The following is a 23,230-nucleotide window of genomic DNA, read 5'->3' as shown; positions in this document are numbered from 1 at the left end:
TCACTCTAGTTTCTCCAGTTTGCAGTGTGGGTCATTCAATAGATCAGTGAGCAGCTTCAATCCCACATCTCCTGGTTGATTGTAGCTCAAACCAAGCTCTCTCAGGTATGAGGGGTTTGATTGTAGAGCCAGAGCCAGATTAGCACATCCTTCCTCAGTAACGCTACAGTCATTCAGTCTGTGGAAAGTTGACATCATTATATTTTATTACATGATTAATATTTTATCATAGAGTGAAAATACAGGCAAACAGAAATGTCTTACACTGTTAAATAACCCTCCTCTTTCCAGAGTAGAGCCCAAGAGTAGAGTACTATGGTCTCCATATTTACATTTAAGGCATTTAGCAGACGCTCTTCTCCAGAGCCACTTACAAAAGTGCTTTGCTGTTTACCCAAAAAAACATGGCTTGAGAACAATAACTGATCATCTATGACTACACCAAGGCTTCCAGCTTCTGTAGAAGGAGTGACCAGTGAGTTCTCAAAGGTGATGGCAAGATCGTTTTTAGGTCCGGCAGTTCTGTCCGGGATGTACAGCAGCTCCGTCTTGCTGGGGTTAAGTTTGAGGTGGTGAGCTGCCATCCAAGAAGAGACGTCAGCGAGGCATGCTGAGATGCAGGCAGAAACCATAGACTCCATATTGATTAGTAGAGTCTAAACTAAGAGGTATCTTTGGTATCTAGCTGAGGTTCTTCTTGGGTAAACAGTGAAGCTCTTTTGTAAGTCTCTCTGAGGAAGAGCGTCTGCTAAATGCTGTAAATGTAAATATTGTATATTTTATATTGTGTGTATATTGTATATTGCGGCACTGTTGATTAGGTAAGGGATGGGAAAGAGCCATGTTAGTCATGTTAACCTGTAACATACATTTTAGAAAGTCTCAAATCTCTAAAAACGCCCCTTTTAAGTTCCTACTTGCCATTTTTTCTCATTTCCGTGAACGTCGTTTAGAAATACTCACTCCAGTGTCTCTAGCTTGCAGTGTGGATCCCTGAGCAGAAATGAAAGCAGCTTCACCCCTGAGTCTCCAAGTCTATTTATCCCCAACCCCAGCTTTCTCAGATGTGAGGGGTTGGATTTCAGAGCTGAGGCCAGTGCAGAACAACCTTCTGCTGTAATACTGCAATTATTCAGCCTAGTCACACAAAGAGGAATAGGATCCGGTTGGGTTGGCTGGGTTAGGTAGCACGTAGAAGACTTTTACTAATGCTGGGTAATGATCTTACCCCAGTTCTTTGAGTTTACACTGTGGACTCCCCAGCGCTTCACACAGCAGCTTCACTCCTGAATCCTGCAAATTGTTGTTGCCCAAATTCAGTTCTTGTAGATTCGAGACGTTTGAGCTGAGGGCAAATGCCAGAACTGAGCAGCTCTTCTCTGTAAGACCGCATCCACAAAGCCTAGAGGATCAATCATAGAAGAAGAGCTCCGTATCAGGTACACAGTCATGTGACACATGGACCTCAGTGATATCACACTGATGCAACATTCTCAGGGTAAATTCTGCTCAGACTACACTCTGCTCTACAGATCTTCTGGATTCTGGGATGCATTATTGGAATGCATGTGTTGCTACACACCGTCTAGTGCTCTCTGGTGCCATTTTGGCCTAAAAATAATCTGACGAGTACATAATTTCCATTGGGTTTCAGATGCATACACTTGTTAGGAAAGGAAGGCAGTAAAACCCACCAATAGCTACGAAACAAATTGCTTATAACCGTGATTTGGGCCTAAAAATCTGGGCCAACCATGACATATTCATAAATTAAATCAAATCCATTACACAGATGTAAAGGTGAGTGAAAAAAGGATGATAAAAAAGGATAGAAATAAAAATTCTGAACAAAAAGCACTAGATGGGTGTGAGTTCAGGTGTAGTCAAATGTACGTTCATACAAAAATACAAACATCTGCTGAGTAACCTGACTCAAATCCAGATGTTTTGGATGATAGGGCTATTTAAACAAATGTGCACATAAACACACACTTACTTTTTTTAAGATTAGTACTTAGACCAGACCCTGTGAACTGAGCTGATGCATTTATTTATTTATTTATTTATATAATTTATACTGTGTAAATGTGGGTAATTTATCTGTGTTTTTGCATCTGAGTGTCTTGCTATCCCTTTGCTCCTGTGACACTGTAAATGCCCCCACTGTGGGACTAATAAAGGATTATCTTATCTTATCTTATCTTATCTTATTTGCTTTCTGTAAGAAATTGATGAATTACCAAAGAGTTTCCAGCTTGCAGTGAGGGTGCTCCAGTCCATCTGAGAGCAGTTTCACTCCTTTATCTTGTAGATTATTGCTACTGAGATCCAGCTCTCTGAGACTGGTGGAGTTTAAGGTGAGGGCCGATGCCAGGATGGCACAGCTTTTCTCTGTAAGGTTGCAACCACTGAGGCTGGGAAAGAAGCACATGGTAGGTAAACTAATTAGAGCTTTAATTGTATAAAAACTCAGAAGTGCATGGTCAAACTTGTCAAAATGGAATAATTCACATTGAACACCAATATTTAATAAATATGTAATTACAATTAACTGTAGAATTTTATGCTTTAATTCTGTTATTCACATGGAAATGTGGAGATCTTTTTATTTGTCTTAGACTTGATACCAATGGTCTTATGGTATATAAGGCATACTCACTTTGCTCTTCTGGACGCTTTGACGACAGGCAGCAGTCTCAGAAAACATTGCTCGGATGGGTCGAACTTGCTCAAATTAAACTCTTTCAGGTCCACCTCTGAGCTCAACAGCACAAACACCAGAGCTGACCACTGAGCAGAAGAAAGGCTGACTCTAGTCAAGTGTGTAGAGACAGCCCGTGCAGATAGACGATTCTTGCCCTTCCTGCATAGGTAGGTCTGGACCTCCTGCACTAGAGAATGGTCATTCAGTTCATTCAGACAGTGGAAGAGATTGATGGATTTCTCTGGAGAGGGATTCTCCTTGATTTTCTTCTTGATGTACTTCACCATTTCCTCCTTGTGGGAGCTTCTACTGGTCTGTGGGAGTAGGCCTCGTAAGAGAGCCTGATTGGACTCCAGTGAGAGACCCAAGAGGAAAAGGAGGAAAAGGTCCAGGTGCCCATTCCTGCTCTGTAAGGCCTTGTCCACCGCACTCTTGAGAAGATCAGACATTGCTGGTTTGTGGATGGAAATGAGAAATCCCGGGACCTGTTTTTCGAAGGTCTTTCTGTTGCTGGTGAGAAAGGAGAGGAATACGAACAGTGCAGCCAAAAACTCCTGAATGCTCAGATGAACAAAACTGTACACCTTCCCCAGGTGCAGGCCGAACTCCTTTCTGAAGATCTGAGTACACAGTCCCGAGTACACCGACACCTCTCTGACATCAATGCCACATTCTCTCAAGTCGTCCTCATAGAAGATCAGGTTGCCTTTTTCCAACTGCTGGAACGCCAGTTTTCCCAGTGTCAGGACCATGGTTCTAGTTTGGTCAGGACCTGAATCCGTTTGTCCTGGATACTTCTGCTTGCTGTGTTTAATCTGGAAGATCAGAAAGTGGGCAAACATTTGGGTCAAAGTCTTGGGAACCTCTCTACTGTCTATACTACCCACATTCTGTAAAACAGTGCCCGCAATCCAACAGAAGACCGGGATGTGGCACATGATGTAGAGGCTCCTCGACGACTTCATGTGTGCGATGATTCTGTTGGCCAGGCTCTGGTCAGTGATCCTCCGTCTGAAGTACTCCTCTTTCTGAAGGTCATTAAACCCTTGCACCTCTGTTACTTGGTCAACGAACTCAGAAGGGATCTGACCGCATGCCGCTGGCCGAGAGGTTATCCAGAGTAAAGCAGATGGGACTAAATTTCCCTTGATGAGGTTTGTCAGCAGTGTGTCCACTGAGGCCGTCTCCATTAGTTCGAAAAGGCTATCGTTGCTCTGGAAGTCTAGAGGAAGTCGGCATTCGTCCAGACCGTCAAAAATGAACATGCTTTTGTAGTCGGTAAAGTCTGTCAATCCTAATTCTTTTGTTTCTGGGAAAAAGTGATGTAGAAGTTTCGCCAGGCTGAGTCTTTTGTCCTTCATTAGGTTCAGTTCCCTAAAAGGAAGTGGGAACACCATGTGGACATCTTGATTGGCTCGTCCTTCAGCCCAGTCTAGAATGAACTTCTGCACTGAGACCGTTTTCCCAATTCCAGCCACTCCTTTGGTCAGCACAGTCCTGATCGACCTGTCTTGTCCAGGTAAGGGTTTAAAGATGTCGTTGCAGTTGATGGGTATCTCCTGAGTTGTTGGGCTCCTGGATGCTTTCTCAATTTGTCTCACCTCATGTTCACTGTTGACCTCTCCACTGTCACCTTCTGTGATGTAGAGCTCTGTGTAGATCTCGTTCAGTAGAGTTGAGGTTCTGTAGTTTGGAATTCCTTCGTTAATGCTCTGAAACTTTTTCTTCAGGTTGGATTTGAGTTTCCGTACATTTAAAGGGGCCATTCCTAAAAAAAAACAAATTGTAAATTTTCGTTTGGCCTTTCAGTAAATCAGAAATTCGGATATTAACCAGAGCTCTTACGTGTCTGTAGAATGGTAGCCAGATGGGACAGCTTCATTTCTTTCAGGACCTGAAGCGTGATCTTCAGAGCCCACTCACTGATGCCGCTCTGTCCAGACACAGCCTCCGTCTCGCTCTCAGAGCTCCCAGTATTGTCTGGATTCAGAAACATCTTGAACCTCCTTAGCTCTTTCTTAATGACCGAGATTGTTCTGTGCTCCACCTCCTGATTGACAGTGAAGGAAAATGCAGCAGTCAGTATACAGCATGTTCGAACTGGTTAGCCAACAATCTCTCAAAGCTTGGAACTCCTCAGACAGTCAGATCGTCCACTCAGCCGAGTCACTCTTTTTTTAACAGTTTTTTTAACAGAGTTTTTAAGGGTTGAATCCTTGCAGTGCTTTAAGGTAGGGGTGTGTTACTGGTTTCTAACTGAAGGAGCTCAGGGTGGCTTTTTGTCAAAAGTCTTCTCATTCACTCCTCAGGTAGAAGTGAGTGGAGATACGAGGGTTTAAAAGACTTCTATAGAAGCTGAAGTATCAACTGAAGCTTTTTACTCCAGTTAAAGTGTAAAAGTACTGGTTTCAGAACGACTTCAAGTAGAAAAGTAAAAGTAATGGGAGGAAAACAAAGGCTGAAAGCTTAGGCCGCACCACAGGGGTCTATAGTGCACTACCCCCCCTCCCCAAAACCCCATTTCTCTAAAAGCCATAATGAGGAGAATGATCTATTAAAATGTTGATGTTAAAAATGTTGGGCTGCACTAGGCTCCTGTTTCAGCTGCAGATCTGCCCATTGAAAATGAAGCATTTCAGTAATATCAGCTCTATTAAAGGAGCGTCTCTGTGCTCTACTGAGCATCAACATGAGCTTCATGGAGGAAAATATGAGGAGTCGTTGTCTAGAAGTTCTGTAAAGCTGCAGAAAGTCAGACTTCAGAGGCGTGTGATCAATAAGCTTTATTGGAATGTAAATGTGGGGCTCAGTCGGGACGTTTTACTGCAGCTCTCTTGAGTCTCTGCCACGGACACAGTCTTCATACTAGACTACAGACGTCTGCTGTGAGCTCGCTGGAGAGTGACGGGACGTGTGCAGGTGTGATGAATCTCTTATAAACCAATAGGGAGTCAGAATGGTGTGTGTTTATACTTCTCATCCAATCAGGATCAGACTCACACTTTCCGGATGGAGAGATTTATCTGGAGAGGGTTTTTATTGATGACGAGCCGGAATGAAAACAAAGGGAAATGAAATAGGAGAACGAGGCTGTTTTTAAAATGTAAGGAGGAGAAAGTTCAGATAATTGGGGGAAAATGTAAGAAGTAATAAATAAATAATTACTCCAGTAAAGTTTAGAGAACCAACATTTCTACTTGTATTTGTGCTTTATTACTGGCACCTCTGCTGTTAATAAAAAAAAGCTCATTCAGAATACACACAGACAGAAATACACACCTTGAATACGGACTCAAGCGGTTTGCTGCTGGAAAGATCGGGTCTCTCCTCCTGTGTGCTGTCAGTAGAAAAGATGATAACTTAGTAAACAAGCTATTTACCATTAAGAGCACAAATGTTATAATATACCGAGGACTAAGTCAATAAGTGTGTTAATGTAGCTCTCATGGTTGCATGACGTTGCATCCTTGCTAAGACTGTAAATCCATGTTTCCTGATTTGCGACGTAATTATATAAAAGCTTGAATTTAATATAGAATAATAACGTTAACGTTAAAGACATTGATGTTTTGTTGGTTTTAACTTCCCAACTTTGCAGCTTTGAGTGTTTGTACAACATTGGATTTTCACATCAACTCAATTTCCAGCGTCTTTTTGGCGAATCGGCTGCAGGGTAGAAACTGCAGTGTGTATAGTCAGCAATATGACGCATTTTAAACAATTCCCCTGTGTTTAAACCCTGTACGTTTGGTATTTACGACATGCCCGTTGAAAGTGGCATCAGTGAAGGTACAGGCCTTAGAACAAGAGCAATGCCGTCTGAATATGTTATATAAGCATTTCCTTAATTACCCCCCCCACACACACACACACACCAGCCAGCATTAGCTTAGCATGCTACAAATTCCATGACACGGAAAAACCTGTGACCAGCTGATTAAGGTGCGACACACAGTAGGTGAAGTGTAACATAACTCATAGCGCTGGCACCGAGCCAGAGCAAGGCGGTGGGGTGTTTGGTTACATAGCCTTCGTTCTGTGTGTACTGTTACCCTTGCTGATGTAGCTTGTATGAATGCTGATATTTACATTTACGGTACTCTTCCGACACTCTTCCCCAGAGCGACTTACAAGGTCTCTCGTATTACAGAGTCTTGCCCAAAGACTCTTATTGGTGTAGCCAGACCAAGAATCGAACCCCAGTTTCCCACATGCACCTCACTGGCAGGTAGTGGTAGTGTTATCTGTTGCGCCACACCAACCACATAACAGGTTTGAGCTGTACTGCTGATCAGTGCTGCAGTCTCTCTAATCGACTTCCTTTACAGGCCGTACATCAGTCTGTTCAAGCTCCTAAACACATCATCATTCTCTCCTTTCTGCTGTGCTGCCCCCTGCTGTCTGCCTGCGACTGATACAAGTCCATTCATTGGATCCTATCACACTATATTACCCCCATAACATCCCCCTGCGCTCCTCATGACCCCTTGTGTTTTCCCCCTCCCTTTCTGTTTTCCAGTGGTTGCATCCTGGTTCCATCTGACCCGGCTGTCCACTACCCTCCTGCTAACCGCTGTCCTGCTCTGAGGCCTCTGGGGCATTGACTCATCCTCACCACCTCACCACCATAATTTCAGTTCAGTTTTATTATTGTTTTTATTCCTATTTTGATTTTTGATTTTTATTATGTCAGTTTTTTTATTGTGTCAGAAGAACAAATATCAGCAGTATCCTAGCTGTAGATTTTATATCTCTTATATCTCTTATATCTGTGATGTCACACATGTCATTGGCGACCATTGGTCATTTCTGATGCATTTTTGGATGTGACGGGGTTGAATGATCATTGGTTGGTCAGAAATGCCCAATGATTGCCAATATCTGTGATTTTGCTGATATCACACTAAGACGACCCAAGCCTGCTGTAAACATTTGATAGCTACATGGCTAAAACCTACAGTCAGGATGTGACCTCCAATGGCGTGAAGTTCAAATCCATTCATCTTATTTGTTCAACCCTTACCTCAGATCAGCAGGAGGGCCTCCTTCTCTGAAATTTCTCCATGGACCATCCATGGAATCATCACTGTTTACGGACTTACAGTTGGAGGTAGGCGAGTCTGATCTCGCTCGTTGACTCGGACTGCAAACACAAATAAAACACACTTGTTAAAAGCATATCATCTCTCTCCTCATCTTTGCGACTTCTTTTTCAATAAATTCGTCCACATGGCTTTTTACCCTAGATCAGTAGAACAGGCTCCACCTCTGAACGCTGAAAAACAGTGGGGGTCGCAGGAGGTCAAGCTCGCTCTTTGATCTTGGCTAGTAAATATGAACAAAATGCTTGATTTAGACATTAACCAGGACATCAATTGCTAGTCATTTTAGTATGTTTTATGGGTTGTTTGTTTTTTTTACCACAGATCTGCTGAAAAACCTTTCTTCCTGAACTCCCAGTCATGATTCAGGGACTGTTCACTCTTTAAGGATAGACAGAGCAGTTTACCGAGAACTGGCCTTTCTTGTGTTTGTGAGCTGCGAAGTACAAGAAAATTCACATTAATATTTAATCATAATTGCTTAAGAAACATGCAGCAATTGTATCTTAAAATAACTTCAATACAAAAATAATAGCTTAATTATGCTACGATAACTGTAGGGGGAGCCCAGGAGCAAAAATAGTATTAATAGAGTATTAATAAAGTATTTAATTGAATATTCTATCATTTTTAAAACCTAATTTTAGTGGAAATAATATTTTTTCAGTGCAAGCAAATATGTTTTTAATATACATATTTATATATATATATATATATATATATATATATATATATATATATATATATATATATATATATATATATATATATTATATATATATAGCATATGTAATTGAATGTGTTTTGCATCAATTCTTTTATATTAGTGCATCATTTTTTACCTTGCATCAGTAGCATTGAGCTCCCACTGACAATCCATAGAGTGTCCCCTCTTCATTATTACATCCTGGTCACTTTTGTTTTTAACAAAACAATAAAAAATATTTACAAAAAATATAGGCACAAAATCCACAATTTTTTGTATTGTACTTTTAGAAAACAATGATTCGATATGTTGTACTATCTGAGTAAACATTGTAATAATAATTATATTTTACTGTATAGAATTATATAGAAGAATATTAATTTTATGAAACATTACCTCACTTCAGTAGGAGAGTTCCTCTTTCTTAACTTAAATGGGGGATTCATGTTCATGTGGGCTAGGATGACATTTGAGTATAGGTCAAGAATTTCACTCAAACACAGGGCATGTGCACTTATTTAAAAAAGAGAATTTTTGATATTGCAAATTTGATGACGCCTCCATATGCCTTTCAAGACAACGTAAATCTACATACACACATAAAGGCCTATTTATAGCATTGGTTGTCGCAGCACTTTTTTTAAAATAAATTGATGTTATTTCTGACACAATATTTCCTGAGACTGCTGAGACTTCTTACCTTTGATGTTGGTGCTGGAAGATGATTTATTTCCATACTTCTTGAATTAACAGAAAATCACACCTGAGAAATACAGTAAAAAAAAGGGCTTGTTGCAGAAATACTATCAAACATGGTTGAATGGTTAAATACCACTGTTGTTTTGTTTTGTTTAATATATAAGTATAAACTATCAATTATACACAACATTACGTAATGCTACAACTCGAACCTGAAAAAAACAAAGTATGTACGTATTCCTTTTTAGGTAATTACTGCATTGTAGCCCAAGAAGGCCTACTGCTAGACATCCATAGTAACTTACTATTACATAACTTACTATAGAGGCTACTTTAATATTGAACATGCAAAGAAAATGACTACATAATTGCTTAATAAATAAAAGATAAACTACATTATAAATAATAAAGTTTAGCTCATTTTCACTCAACATTTCTATCACAGTTTTGGACATTCATAATGTTTTTTTTTTAAGATATATTTTTTTTATTGTGTCAGAAGAACAAATAGCAGTGTCAGAATTGCGTCTTTTTCTAAAACATTTGAATACACTTGAATAAAGAAATACATGAAAACAATATAGGAATCATTTCTCTATATAACTAAAAGAAAAAAATAAAACTAAACAGCTTTAGTTTTGTTTTAGAGCTCATAATAAATACAGTTACTGTTAAATCTTCAAATTGCTGTTTTTGCCATTCATTCATTTGTATTATAAAGTTTCAAAGACTAACAACAAATCAGATGTGAGTGGAATATCTATTGCAAGTGCATCTTTTCTAAAAGAAACATAATTACTACTGTCCTACTGCTGGACACCCTTAGTAGTTTTCACGTAACTTACTGTAGAGGCTACTTTTTAAAAATTATTACATAATTGCTTAATAAATACTAGATCATTTACATCCTACAATACAGTGTAGCTCATTTTCTCTCAGCATATCTAGCCCAGTTTTGGAAATTAATAATGTTTAACACCCCATGACTAGAATACAGTAGATTAAATCATTACTTCCCCCATGTTTTCAAACGAGTCTGTCCGGCTGATTTGGTTTTTTAGCTGAGTGTGCGTGCGGTAAAGACCTGGGTTCAGATCAGTTCAACATATTTATGTACTCAACATGACAGCATAAATATACTGTACTGCCACACTGAACATTCTCCATTTTTCACTTTTTTAAGTAACATTTGTCTGATGAATGCACCTATGAAAAATTCCAAAAAGTCCAAAACATTCTCCTGTAAAGTTGCTATTTTGAACATACAAGGTTTATGTTTTCTGTTCATATACCAAAACTGAAATGATCAATAATTATCCACAGTTCAGTTCATATCTATTCAACTTTTGACCTCTTTACACACACAGACATTTGTACATTAATATGGTCAATTAGGTCACATTTCATATTACGGACTGCTGGTTTGGAGAAATACAACTATATACTATATATTGTATAACTATATATTATACTACATACTATATCTTTTCATACTGTGCTGGCAAACAAAGTAATGACCGGTACACTTAAAACATGACACCTAAAGCTTTGTACGGTATCCCTGTACCCAGGTAACAATGCAACATTTCCAAGTTCTGTACAGTTTTACCCTTTAAATGTTTTTTAATGGTTCTTTAATAAAGGAACACCCATGACATCTCAACCCTGACATTTTAAAGAACCATTTCAATGTGGTTGGATCTTCTACTGATCGCTGCATACCGGTACCCAAAAGACCTGCCTGATGTTTTGGAGATGTTCTGACCCGGTTGTCTAGCCATAAAAAATGAGTCCTTGTCAAAGTGTTCAAGATTTTTCCTACGTCCAGCACATCAGCTTCAAAACTTTACTGTTAACTTGCTGCCTAATATATCCACCCCTTGACAAGGAGCCACAGGAACCAGATTAGCAATGATATTCACTTCAGATGGTTGTAATGTTATGGCTGGTCAGTGTATATTTACAATGACTGTTGTAAAAAGAGCTACAAAGTCCAATGTGTTCCTGCAGGCACTGTGTCTCAGAGTGTTTACACCCAGCAACCATTTCTTGGCAGAATCGATGGGTGTTCATTGTTCAGATTGGAGAACTATAAAATACTATAAAATACACAAAAATAATAGAAAAGAGAGAAAGGTATGACAGAATCAGTGCTGAAGGTAAAATACTTACTATCTTTTGGTGTCGTCAGTGTTGTGGTCACAAAACGCATCTGGCTCAGATAGAGGTACTTTGAGCTGAACTGGTTTGTTTAGTTTTATACGGAAATCTGCAGGAGGTGGAGCATCTACACTCCACCTTGCTCTCAGGTTTGGAGCAAGGTTTGAAAACCACATGGAAATGGAGTAATTTATTAAGAAAATTGCAGAATTACATGGATAGCATTTAAATTTCTCACTACATATATATACACATCTGTAGAACATAAAATACTTCTATATATATATATACATACGTCTGTAGAACATAAAATACTTCTATATATATATATACACATACATCTGTAGAACATAAAATACTTCTATATATATATATATACACATACATCTGTAGAACATAAAATACTTCAATCTATACATATATATGTTTACATACACACATACGTCTGTAGAACATAAAATACTTCTATATATATATATATACACATACATCTGTAGAACATAAAATACTTCTATCTATACATATATATGTTTACATACACACATATGTCTGTAGAACATCCTTGTATCAGCCTTGTATGCTTGAATATGCATGAATGGACTGAAGTATGTAAATGTGGAAGGCTGTGTATCAGGACCAGGACCGGTCAGGCACTGTTTACAAACCCAGGCAGCTCATGTCACACTTTCTGCAGTTTACAGGTGGTAAATGTTTAGATCATGAAAGTTCAAAATACTTGGTGAAGTGTCACTGTTGATAGACACGTTTTCCCTGAGCGTGATGCCTGATCAGATATTTCTGCAGCTACCACACGCCAGGAAAAAATACCAGTGAGCTCTTACGTAACTTTCTTTTTCCATTTTCCACTGAAGGCATGGAACTATGTGACTATCAGCAGTTTCACGCACAAGACAGACCAGGAAAAACTGTAGCCAGATCATTAAGTACTAGGCATAATGTGAACTATTCTGTGGTTTACAGTTGTACTACTATATATAAATACATATATAATACAACACTAATATACAGTATTACAAAAATCACAATGACATTAACACAGAGAGTGGTGATGGTGGTTCTCCATCACTGTGTTCATCATTAGAACATCTTCAAAGTTCTCCTCATGGAGTCTAGTATTATTTAGAGTTCTCCTCAGATCAACACCTGGTTTGGTGGTAAATCAGGGCTTAATGATGGTAAATCAGGTGAGCTGCTGCTGCTGCTGCTGCTGCTGCTGCTGATGATGATGATGATGATGACGATGATGATGACGATGATGAAATTGAACACATCCTCCACGCTGTGCTGGCTGTACTGAACCAAGCTCTGTTCTTCAGACTAGCTCACCGACAAGATCTCACTGTTTACAGTAAAAACTAATTTGATAATAGGAGTTATAACAATGATTAGGTGTCTAAAACCCTGGCACAGCACTATGGACTAAGGAAGCCTTTGAGCAAATATGCTCTGAATTAAATGAGGTGATCATGTCATTGTCAGGTCAACATACAATTCTAACTCTAAACACTAAAACACAAAGTGAACTTAGCTAAAGTCACAGTTACGCCACCTTCTGGTCACTTTTAATGTGTCAGAAGAACAAATAGCAGTGTCAGATTGCAACTTGGTAAAAAAATATTTTTCTAAAACATGACACTTGAATAAGGAAATGCATGAAGAAGTGTAGTTTAAGCACACATTTCTCTATATTCTTTTAAAAATAAAAATAAAAAAATAATAAAAATGAAACAGCTTCATTTTTGATTTAGAGCTGATAATAAATAAAGAACTGTTAAATCTTGGAATTGCTGTTTTAGCCATCCATTCATTTGTATTATGAAGTTTCAAAGGCTACAACAAATCAGATGCTAGTGAAATATCTATTGTACATTTTCTTTTCTAAAAATAATTACAATCATGTTAAGTGCAAGTATAAAGATCCTCAAAGTTTTGACTTTGAAACAAAAGCACTGACCATTTGTACATTATTTCTGTGCTGATTCTACATGTGTAAAGTCACAGCATCCCATGTGAGTTGCATTCAATTCCATGTAGGATATCACTAATGTATGCAATGAGTGCAATTGTGTACTTTTGTGCAATTTTTGCCAGTGAGATCCTCTTAAAATTTTGCAATACACCATTCACTACTTATTTCTAGACATATTTTCAGAGTTTTCCATTAAGTATGTCTCAAGTGAAAGTGTCTTATTCCAATGGCTGCCTTGCTTTAGGTACATTTACAACACCTATTCTGAGCTGTCAGAATCCCAGGATGAAAAACAACAACATCAACGCAAAGTTCAGGGTAAAATTCCTGAAAATAAAAACAAATAGCATAGACATTTTTTTAACCGACTGATACTAAATTATACAATTATTTACATGGTTTCATGCAGAATTTGCTTGAAGACCTTCCTGTCCACAACTACAGAATCCCAGATTGCACCTGACAAAGGCTGTAACAGAAAAAAATAAAAAATAATATATATATATATATATATATATATATATATATATATATATATATATATATATATATATATATGTGTGTATACAGTTTATGAATGCACAACGCTGTCAATCTGATCAGTGTGTAATACTAAACCGATTGAGCATGGACAACTAGTATGTGTTGTAAGGGAAACCATAAGCCAAAGTGCTTCCATGTAACTCACAGTAGCTTCTGCAGTCTACAGCATGGGTTCTCCTTTAAAGCCGAGAGCTGCCTCACCACAGAGTCCGTTGGTTTGTTCCATCTCAGGTCAAGTTCTATGAGATGTAAGGGATTGGACTTTAGAGCTAAAGCCAGAGTAGCACAGCCTTCCTCTCCAATATCACAGTTAAACAGCCTGTGGTTGGAAAAAGAAAGAAAGCAACACATTTAAGAGAGTACATTTTGTCTGTGCTACAAAGAGTTTATAGATAAAGAGACAGCCTCTACAGGAAGGGACCAAGTCGTCTCTATTTTCTGAGGCACCTGAGATCCTTCAATATCTGCCAGACAATGCTCAAGATCTTCTATGAGTCTATTTGTGGTGGCAAGTGCTATGCTCTACTCTGTCGGAGAGGAGGATGCTGTCTAAGCTGCACGTCATTATGGATACCGGCTCCCACCCTCTCTACAACACGGTGATGAGACACAGGAGCACATTCAGCGCAAGAGTCATTCCACCAAAATGCGCCACAGGGGGTCATTCTGACCTTTGGTCATCAAACTCTATAACTCCACCCTCAGTGTGTGACACTATGGTTCAACAGATGCACAGCTTATTCAAATAAATACTGATAACCTGTAAGACATGCTAGGTCATTCAAATATCTAGTGCTTTACTTTCTATGCAGAAACTATTCTCTGCATGCAAATTTTATTTAAATTTTAAGGAGGCCACTCACTTTAATTTCTCTAGTTTGCAGTTTGGATCCTCCAGTAGAGCAGAGAGGTGCTCCACTCCTGAACCCCCTGGTTTATTCATGCCTAGGTTCAGCTCCTTTAAGTGGGATGGGTTTGACTTCAGAGCTGCAATCAGGTCAACACAGTCGTCCTCCTCGAGGCCACACTTATAGAGACTGTGCAGAGAACATCCTTGAGAAGCTTTCAAACATAAGTTTGTGCATTAAAGCATGGGGTGTATCTGAGAAGAAATGGCCTCACCACAGTGTCTTGAGCTTACAGTGTTGATTATTCAGTCCAACAGAGAGCAGCTCCATTCCTGAATTCAGTCCATTGTAGGTCAGGTCCAACTCTCTCAGACTTGAGTAGTTTGACTTGAGCACCGAGGCCAGAATGGCACAGCTTCCCTCTGTGAGACTGCAGCTATTCAGACTGAGAGGGAACATGTGCCAAAATGTTTGCCTTTAGATAAATATTTACATTTAAATTCATTCAAAATGGAATATGCCTATTTTTATGTACTTTCTACATTCCTATAGTAAATTAACTCAGGTAAATAAGTGGCATGGGCTCCGCAAATAAAGCTAGGCCTTAAAATCTAGTTACAGGCGAAACTGCTACTTGTTTGGAAGTACCACAGAGCCAAACAGAACATTGACCATGACTATGTGACATTTCCACCTCAGGGTCTCCAGTTTACAGTGTGGATTGTCCAGTCCACCAGAGAGCAATGCTACCCCTGAATCTTGCAGCTTGTTGTTACTCAGATTCAGTTCTTTCAAATTGGAGGAGTCTGAGATGAGAGCTGAGGCCAGAGTTGCACAGCTTTGTTCTGTAAGATTACAGTTGCTCAGTCTGAAAGAGAAATGAAGTTGTATCAGGGCAAAACCATCAAACCATACTCAACTCAACTCATAACTGCCTTAATGGTACAATTTGGAAACTTGAAAAACCACAATAAAAACACCACCACAATGCCTTCAATCCATCATATAATTTTGACATCTGCTGTCATCTATTGACACACCCATCAAAGCCAGAAAGTACTGCAGTCCCACAACTTTTACTGGATTAAAATCGGTGAGTCTTCAGACTTTTACCAACAACCATTGGTAATGAGTTTGCAAGTTTGGGATATTCTCACCTCAGTGTCTCCAGTTTACATTGTGGATTCTCCAGGCCAGCCGAGAGCAGTTTTACTCCCGAATCCTGCAGATTATTGTTACTCAGATTCAGCTCTTTCAGATTTGAGGAGTTTGAGATGAGAGCTGAAGCCAGAGCTGCACAGTTTTTCTTTGTAAGATTACAACTGCTCAGGCTGAAAGAGAAATGTTGTCAGTTGTCAGTTTTCCAAGGTACCATCATTTGTCCTACAAACTGCATCATGTACATGTATTTTTACAGCATATTCAGACAGTCTGCGAGCCAATGTCAACTTGGATTTTGAAGTTGCAATTCTTTGATTCTCCAAATAGATTCAAAACGGAGAATAATCACTTCATAAAATTCACAAATGATGAAAGTACTCACTTGGCATTCCTGGATATTTGTACAGCAGGCAGTAAATGTTGAAGACATTCGCCGGACGAGTCATATTTACTCAGTTTAAAGTCCTCCAGACCATCCTCTGAGTTCACCAACACAAACACCAGAGCTGACCACTGAGAAGGAGAGAGACTGACTCCATGGAGGCAACTGCCACCTCTTCTGTTTAGGTATGTTTGGACCTCCTGCACCAGAGAATCGTCATTCAGTTCATTCAGACAGTGGAAGAGATTGATGGATTTCTCTGGGGACAGATTCATCTTTATCTTCTTCTTGATGTACTTGACCATTTCTTCTTTGTGAGGGCTGCTTTCTGTCTGTGGCAGTAGGCTTCGTAAGAGAGTCTGATTGGACTCCAGCGAGAGACCCAGAAGGAAGCGAAGGAAAAGGTCCAGGTGGCCAGTCTTGCTTTGTAAGGCCATGTCCACAGCGCTCTTCAGAAACTCTGATTTTGTTGCCTCGTTAAAAAGACCGTTCTGCTCAATGACTTGCATTTCTGTCTGATCTCTGTTGATGAACGAGACAAACACATATAAAGCTGCCAGAAACTCCTGAACACTCAGATGCACGAAACTGAACACCTTCCCCAGGTGCAGCCCAAACTCCTCTCTGAAGATTTGCGTGCAAACTCCCGAGTACACGGACACCTCTCTGACATCAACGCCACACTCTCTCAAGTCGTCCTCGTAGAAGATCAGGTTGCCTTTCTCCAACTGCTGGAACGCCAGTTTTCCCAGCACCAGGACACTCTCTCTAATTTGATGAGGTGTACACTCATCTTTGCGGTGATACTTCAGACTCCTCCGTTTGGTCTGGAAGGTCAAGAAATGGATGAACATCTGAGTCAGAGTCTTGGGGATCTCCCCACTTGCTGCTAGGCTCATCAACATTTTCTTCAGAACCGTGGCTGCAATCCAACAGAAGACCGGGATGTGGCACATGATGTAGAGGCTCCTCGACGACTTCATGTGTGCGATGATTCGGTTGGCCAGGCTCTGGTCAGTGATCCTCCGTCTGAAGTACTCCTCTTTCTGAAGGTCTTTAAACCCTCGCACCTCTGTTACTTGGTCAACGAACTCAGAAGGGATCTGACCGCATGCAGCTGGCCGAGAGGTTATCCAGAGTAAAGCAGATGGAAGCAGGTTCCCCTTGATGAGGTTTGTCAGCAGTGTGTCCACTGAGGCCACTTCTGTTACGTCTGACAGGTTCTCGTTCTTCTGGAAATCAAGAGGAAGTCTGCATTCGTCCAGGCCATCAAAGATCAGCATGACCTTATAGATATCATTGGGACTTAACGTGATACCTCGGGTCTCTGGAAAGAAGCAATGTAGAAGATCCATCAGACTCAGCTTCCTTTCTTTCACCAAGTTCAGCTCTCTAAAAGGAAGTGGGAAGATACAGTGGACATCTTGATTGGCTCGTCCTTCAGCCCAGTCCACGATGAACTTCTGCACCGAGACCGTTTTCCCAATTCCAGCCACTCCTTTGGTCAGCACAGTCCTGATCGACCTGTCTTGTCCAGATAAGGGTTTAAAGATGTCGTTGCAGTTGATGTTGGCTTCCTGCGTTACTAGCCTCCGGGATGCCGTCTCAATCTGCCGCACCTCATGTTCCCGGTTGATTTCTCCACTCTCGCCCTCCGTAAGGTAGAGCTCGGTGTAGATCTCGCTGAGCAGGGCTGAGCTGTCTTGTTTTGAAATCCCTTCATTAACTGTTTGAAACTTTTTCCTCAGATTTGATTTGATTTTTTGGTAACATGCAGGGACCAGTTCTGAGGAAGACAGTACCAGTGTGTACAAGTGTCAGCAGCATGTTTTTGTATTATTAAGGATTTTTTATGATTGATGAGTGATGAGAAAATAAGCATTACTTACTCATCAGCAGGGTATTAGCAAGGTCTGCCTGATTCATGTTCTTAAGGATGTGAAGGGTGATGGTCAGTGCCCCTTGCCTAGCACAATTTTGACCCTCTTTGTCCTCCGCCTCCCTCTCGCAAAAACCAGAGTATTCTGGGTTCAGTAGCTTCTTAAACCTTCTCAGCTCCTTCTTCACCAAAGAGATGATCTTGTACTCAAGCTCCTGATAGAAGACAAGGTTTATGAGCATAAACCATAAACGAAGAGGAGAAGTTAACGTGCTTGACCAATGAACAACATCTGTGGCGTGGACAGGCTTTACTATACCTTGAATATTAACTCCAGATGTGACGTCTTTGATGCCTTTTGTTTACTGTGGGAAAAAATCAGTTAGGAGGATAAATATTAGTATAAATTTGTCCCCATGTCACATCATTCATGTATTTTCAAGAAAACATTATTAAAACTAATTAACTATCACTATGTAAAATGTCAAAACTGTGGTCCAAATGCATCTTAAAGTCATGTACTACTCAATAAACTAAACAACAGCTTCCCCAGTGGTGGAATTATCTAAGCAGTTAGTGTTCTCCTCCAAGTGTGATGAGGTAGCGCTTTACATGTTTCAGAAGAATACCGAGGTAACTTTAACCCTTCCCATGCTGGTAGCTTTGTTGGATTGGGGGGATGGGGGGTCCTAGCTACTGGGTGGGAATTAAAAATGACTGAAATTGTACGAAAAACAAAAGTCAACCAGTTTTATGTCAACAAACTAACACAAGTTTATTTATTAAAGAAACAGATAATGATTTGAAGTGTTTGCAAATTTTGAATTTATGTTCAAATATTGCCTTTTTTATCTAAATGATTTATCTAAACAGTTTACAAAAAAAGAAAAGCAAAATAAATCATTTAGATAGAATATATTTTATTTATTTTGCTTTGCATTTTGTTTCATTTTGGTTCATTTTGGTTCATTCAAAGTATTTATTTTATTTCATATAACTGTTTAGATAAATCGTTTAGATAAAAAAAGCAATATTTGAACATAAATTCAAAATTTGCAACCACTTTCACATCATTATCTGACTGGTTCAAATATTGCATTTTTTATCTAAACAATTTATCTAAATGATTTATCTAAACAGTTTACTAAATAAAATAAATATTTTTAATGAACCGAAATGAACCCAAATGCAAAGCAAAATAAATCGATTAGATAAAAAAGGCAATATTTGATTTGATAATGATTAAAAGATTAAATATTAAATATTCAAATATTAAATGTTCAAATATTGCCTTTTTTATCTAAATAATTTATTTTGCATTTTGGCTCATTTTGGTTCATTCAAAGTATTTCTTTTATTTAGTAATCGTTAAATTGTTACAACTTGAAGTAAAAATTTATACAGCTTTTAATTTTATTGGCATACTGGTGTCCTCTCCGAGGTTTAAAAACAACTGAATTTACCTTTAATATAATTAAAATTTAGCACCAAAGAATGGCTCTAAAATGACAAAATATTAATTGTCAGAAAAAGTTAAAGAAGTTAAAAAACCTGGAATGACCAATACAGAAACGTGTGTGAACTAATATCTGATACCATTTTGCCTTTTTTTGTGAAAATAATAATGTTACTAAACCATGGATGATTTACATTGAATTGTATCTTCGCTAATACCACGACTTAGCAAGAAAGGTACTGTTAAGTAAAATGCATAATTCTCCAATAATTCTGACATTTTTGTTATTGAGGAAAACACAATTTTTTAAATAATCCTTACCTCCAGTCACTAGAATGAGCTCCATCATTAAAGGTTACAGGAGTGTCCATTGATGCAGCACTCATTAAGGACACACAGCTGTGCTCCGAGTCTGATTTCCTATTTTCAATCAGACTAAGACATGAAGAGCAGGTCAAAAGAGGCCAAAATATAAGATAAGTCCAATTTAAAAAGTCTTTTACCTGAACTCAGCAGAATTTCCTCCATCCTTGAACTTCCTTTGATGCTCCATTGATTGGTCACTCTTCATTGACAAGCAGCTAGACATGAATACCACACTGAATTACTTACATCAGAGAACACAAATAACATCAGATCTCGGTGTGGCCAGAGGCCCTGTAAGGAGCCAGTGTCTGCCAGCCCCTACCAGCAGAGGGTGATGGCAGCGAGGCACTGTTACCCAAGGGACTTCTCTGTCACACCTGAGTAGAGGGGTGATCGGTATGGTACACAGAGCTAAGAGAAAGAGAGAAGTTTGAAAAGAGAAACGAAAGGAGTTTAAAAGAAGAAACAAAAAAAGATCAGAGGAAAAGAAGATAACAGGGTTGTAAAAGGAAGAAGCTGAAGAGATCACAGCTCAACAGTCAAACAGATCAAAGAAATAAAGCTTTTGTTTGATAGTTTAAAGAGCTGTTAGTTCCCGTCCCGATTTTTCCTTGAGCTTTGTCTTTCTGCACAGCCCACTATATTGCAGCAGTCATGCAAAAACCTTGTATCTGCATTTTTGGATGTTTTTAATTTAATATAATGTGAATCCGGCATTCTTCAAATTGTGTCAAAATCATCAGATCATCACGAATGGACCAATAGAAATGATCGATTTCAAAATGGACTTGAAATTATTTTTACATTGACTTCCATTGAAAGTTGTCATTTTGGAGATACCAGGTTTTTGTATTAGTCATGCATTAGTCATGCCTCAAACCAGTCTAACCTAGTTGGTTGTTTGCTGGTTTTGACCCTTGTTTCCTGAACTTTGATGACACTCATTGAGCTTCAGTAACCTGTTCAGGAGTCTGGTCGTTGTGGTCAGTTTTCGTTGACCACAGTGTTTCATCTCACATTCAGAACTCAGGCCTCGAAAAGACTCAAAAAGTCAAGATGTCTGATACTTTAAAGTTTATAAAGCTGATCAATTTCCGTAGAAATAACAGACACTGGTTAGAGAGAGACACTTACCTCCCTGAATCCTCTGGATCTTTCAGTTTAGACTCACTCATGTTGAAATTCTAAAAAAAAAGACATAAAAAAACTGTTTAAACTGTTTAATCATGTAAGTTTATGTTAAATAAGAGTCATTTTGTACTTTGCAGGTGTTTAAGTGTAGGCAAGGTTCCTTCATCTATTACTGAGCTAAAGAATGTTGGAACTAAGAAAGGTCACATCATCCCATAGGTCACAATCCCCAATCCAGATCTTCCTCAGTCCAGAAGAAACGTTATAAACCGTAATTTCTTGCTTTATAATTTATTATTGTTAAAAGTCTGTTGTGTAGAAACTGAACGTTTTATGTGACTCTATACTTAAACCTTTAGAGAAGTGAAACACTGGATTTTCACCCTGGTTAGAAATGAAGAAGTTGAATGTTTCCAGAGTCACCAACAGCATTTTATCAGATATCTGTGCTCGACGTTTTTCACCATCGTCACGTTTCAGCTGTTAGATTTCACACATTCTCTAACCAGCCTTCTCAAAGCACTGCATGTGTCATAGTACATTACTGTCAGGACAAAACCCTGTATCTTCATTTTTGCTGTTGTAAATCTGGCAGTTGTTCTTCACATCGTGCCAAAAATTCCTGATGAAAATTTCCTGATGAAAACTGCACATAGAAACATTGTAAAAATACTCGACTGCATCTAAACAATAAATAAAACAATTCAAAAGATTTCATCTCATCTTCTCTTCTCTTCTCTTCTCTTCTCTCATCTTCTTCTCATCTTCTTCTCTTCTCTTCTCTTCTCTCATCTCTCATCTTCTTCTCTTCTCATCTTCTCATCTTCTTCTCTTCTCTTCTCTTCTCTCATCTCTCATCTTCTTCTCTTCTCTTCTCTTCTCTCATCTTCTTCTCTTCTCTTCTCTTCTCTCATCTTCTTCTCATCTTCTTCTCTTCTCTTCTCTTCTCTCATCTCTCATCTTCTCTTCTCATCTTCTCATCTTCTTCTCTTCTCTTCTCTTCTCTCATCTTCTTCTCATCTTCTTCTCATCTTCTTCTCTTCTCTTCTCTTCTCTCATCTCTCATCTTCTTCTCTTCTCTTCTCTTCTCTTCTCTCATCTTCTTCTCATCTTCTTCTCTTCTCTTCTCTTCTCTCATCTTCTTCTCTTCTTCTCCTTCTCTTTTCTCTTCTCTCATCTTCTCTTATCTTCTCTTGCCACTTTCAATCAAAAACTTGTACCTTAATTTTTTCACTTTGTCACATTGTGACCAAATCCCATGACGAATGGACCAATAGAAATGCTCCAAAATGACTTGCAATAAAATATTTTTTCATTACTTTAAGTTAAGGTTTTTCCTTCTCTTGTAAAGCTGCCATTTTGGAGATACAAGGGTTCTGCATGACCGTGATCATATGTAAAATTGGTATATGTGGATATCTCCTTTCTGTCTAATCTGCAGAGCAAACATGATATAAAAAACAAGACAAGATCAAAACGTTCGAGGTGAGGCTCTCCTGCAGGAGGCTCCATTCCAGGAGCTTCACACGTGTTCAGTCTTTAGATGCTGTTTTATAAGAAGGTAAAATGAGCTTCACCAAATTTCAGAATACTAAAGGAAGCCGCTGGTCACGAAGGGAAGTTAACGTGTGTCAGCTGGAGAAGAAAACGGTGAGCTGAGGCCCACTTCCTGTGCAGCTCCGGTTTAAGTCATCCTGAGATTACCTTCACACACTGCTGGAGGTTAACAGTTTCTCTACTCACCGTTTGTGTACGGACCTCTTAAAGGCGTTAGATCAGATCTCTCCAAAACAGAAATGCGAAGACGTGATCTTGAAGCACATATCAAAAGAGGCTGAGGAGGGGACAGGACTAGTCTCACAAGTCACACTCAAAACCGAAAGAAAATGAGAGGATGTGGTTTCTCAGCCCGGCAAAGTAAAAGGTTTCATGACCTGATGATTCATATCACATTATTCAAAAATAGATAGCACTAGATCCATAGTGCTTGTTTCCTGGACATAGATTAAGTCTAATCTGAATTAAATTTGCTAGACACCGATTTAGTCTAATCGGACTTCACCTTAGACCCATAGTGCTAGTTTCCTGGATACAGATTAAGTC

General features: G+C 39.1%; 1 protein-coding gene and 1 pseudogene across 2 annotated transcripts; both read right to left on the bottom strand.

Moving 5' to 3' along the window:
* On the bottom strand, nucleotides 1–22,978 carry LOC140576674 (NACHT, LRR and PYD domains-containing protein 3-like). Of its 2 annotated transcripts, XM_072696209.1 has the most exons (16): nucleotides 22,871–22,978; nucleotides 21,131–21,180; nucleotides 20,134–20,211; nucleotides 19,952–20,065; nucleotides 18,494–18,539; nucleotides 18,185–18,389; nucleotides 16,296–18,081; nucleotides 15,910–16,083; nucleotides 15,447–15,620; nucleotides 15,027–15,197; nucleotides 14,768–14,941; nucleotides 14,050–14,223; nucleotides 2,241–2,414; nucleotides 1,229–1,402; nucleotides 964–1,137; nucleotides 1–178 (listed from the first exon to the last, which is right to left on the bottom strand). In XM_072696209.1, exons 2-16 carry the CDS (start codon nucleotides 21,169–21,171, stop codon nucleotides 1–3), a joined length of 3,837 nt encoding a protein of 1,278 aa, XP_072552310.1. In that variant the 5' UTR covers nucleotides 21,172–21,180; nucleotides 22,871–22,978. The 2 variants fall into 2 exon arrangements, with proteins under 2 accessions (XP_072552310.1, XP_072552309.1); XM_072696208.1 differs by lacking the exons at nucleotides 1–178; nucleotides 964–1,137; nucleotides 1,229–1,402; nucleotides 2,241–2,414 and adding an exon at nucleotides 11,766–13,830.
* LOC140577426 (NLR family CARD domain-containing protein 3-like) lies at nucleotides 3,633–4,700 on the bottom strand (annotated as a pseudogene).
* Nucleotides 22,979–23,230: the final 252 nt, after the last annotated feature.

This window comes from Salminus brasiliensis, chromosome 14, assembly GCF_030463535.1.
Source record: "Salminus brasiliensis chromosome 14, fSalBra1.hap2, whole genome shotgun sequence".
Taxonomy (NCBI): domain Eukaryota; kingdom Metazoa; phylum Chordata; class Actinopteri; order Characiformes; family Bryconidae; genus Salminus; species Salminus brasiliensis.
This window is presented reverse-complemented; position numbering and strand designations above follow the sequence as displayed.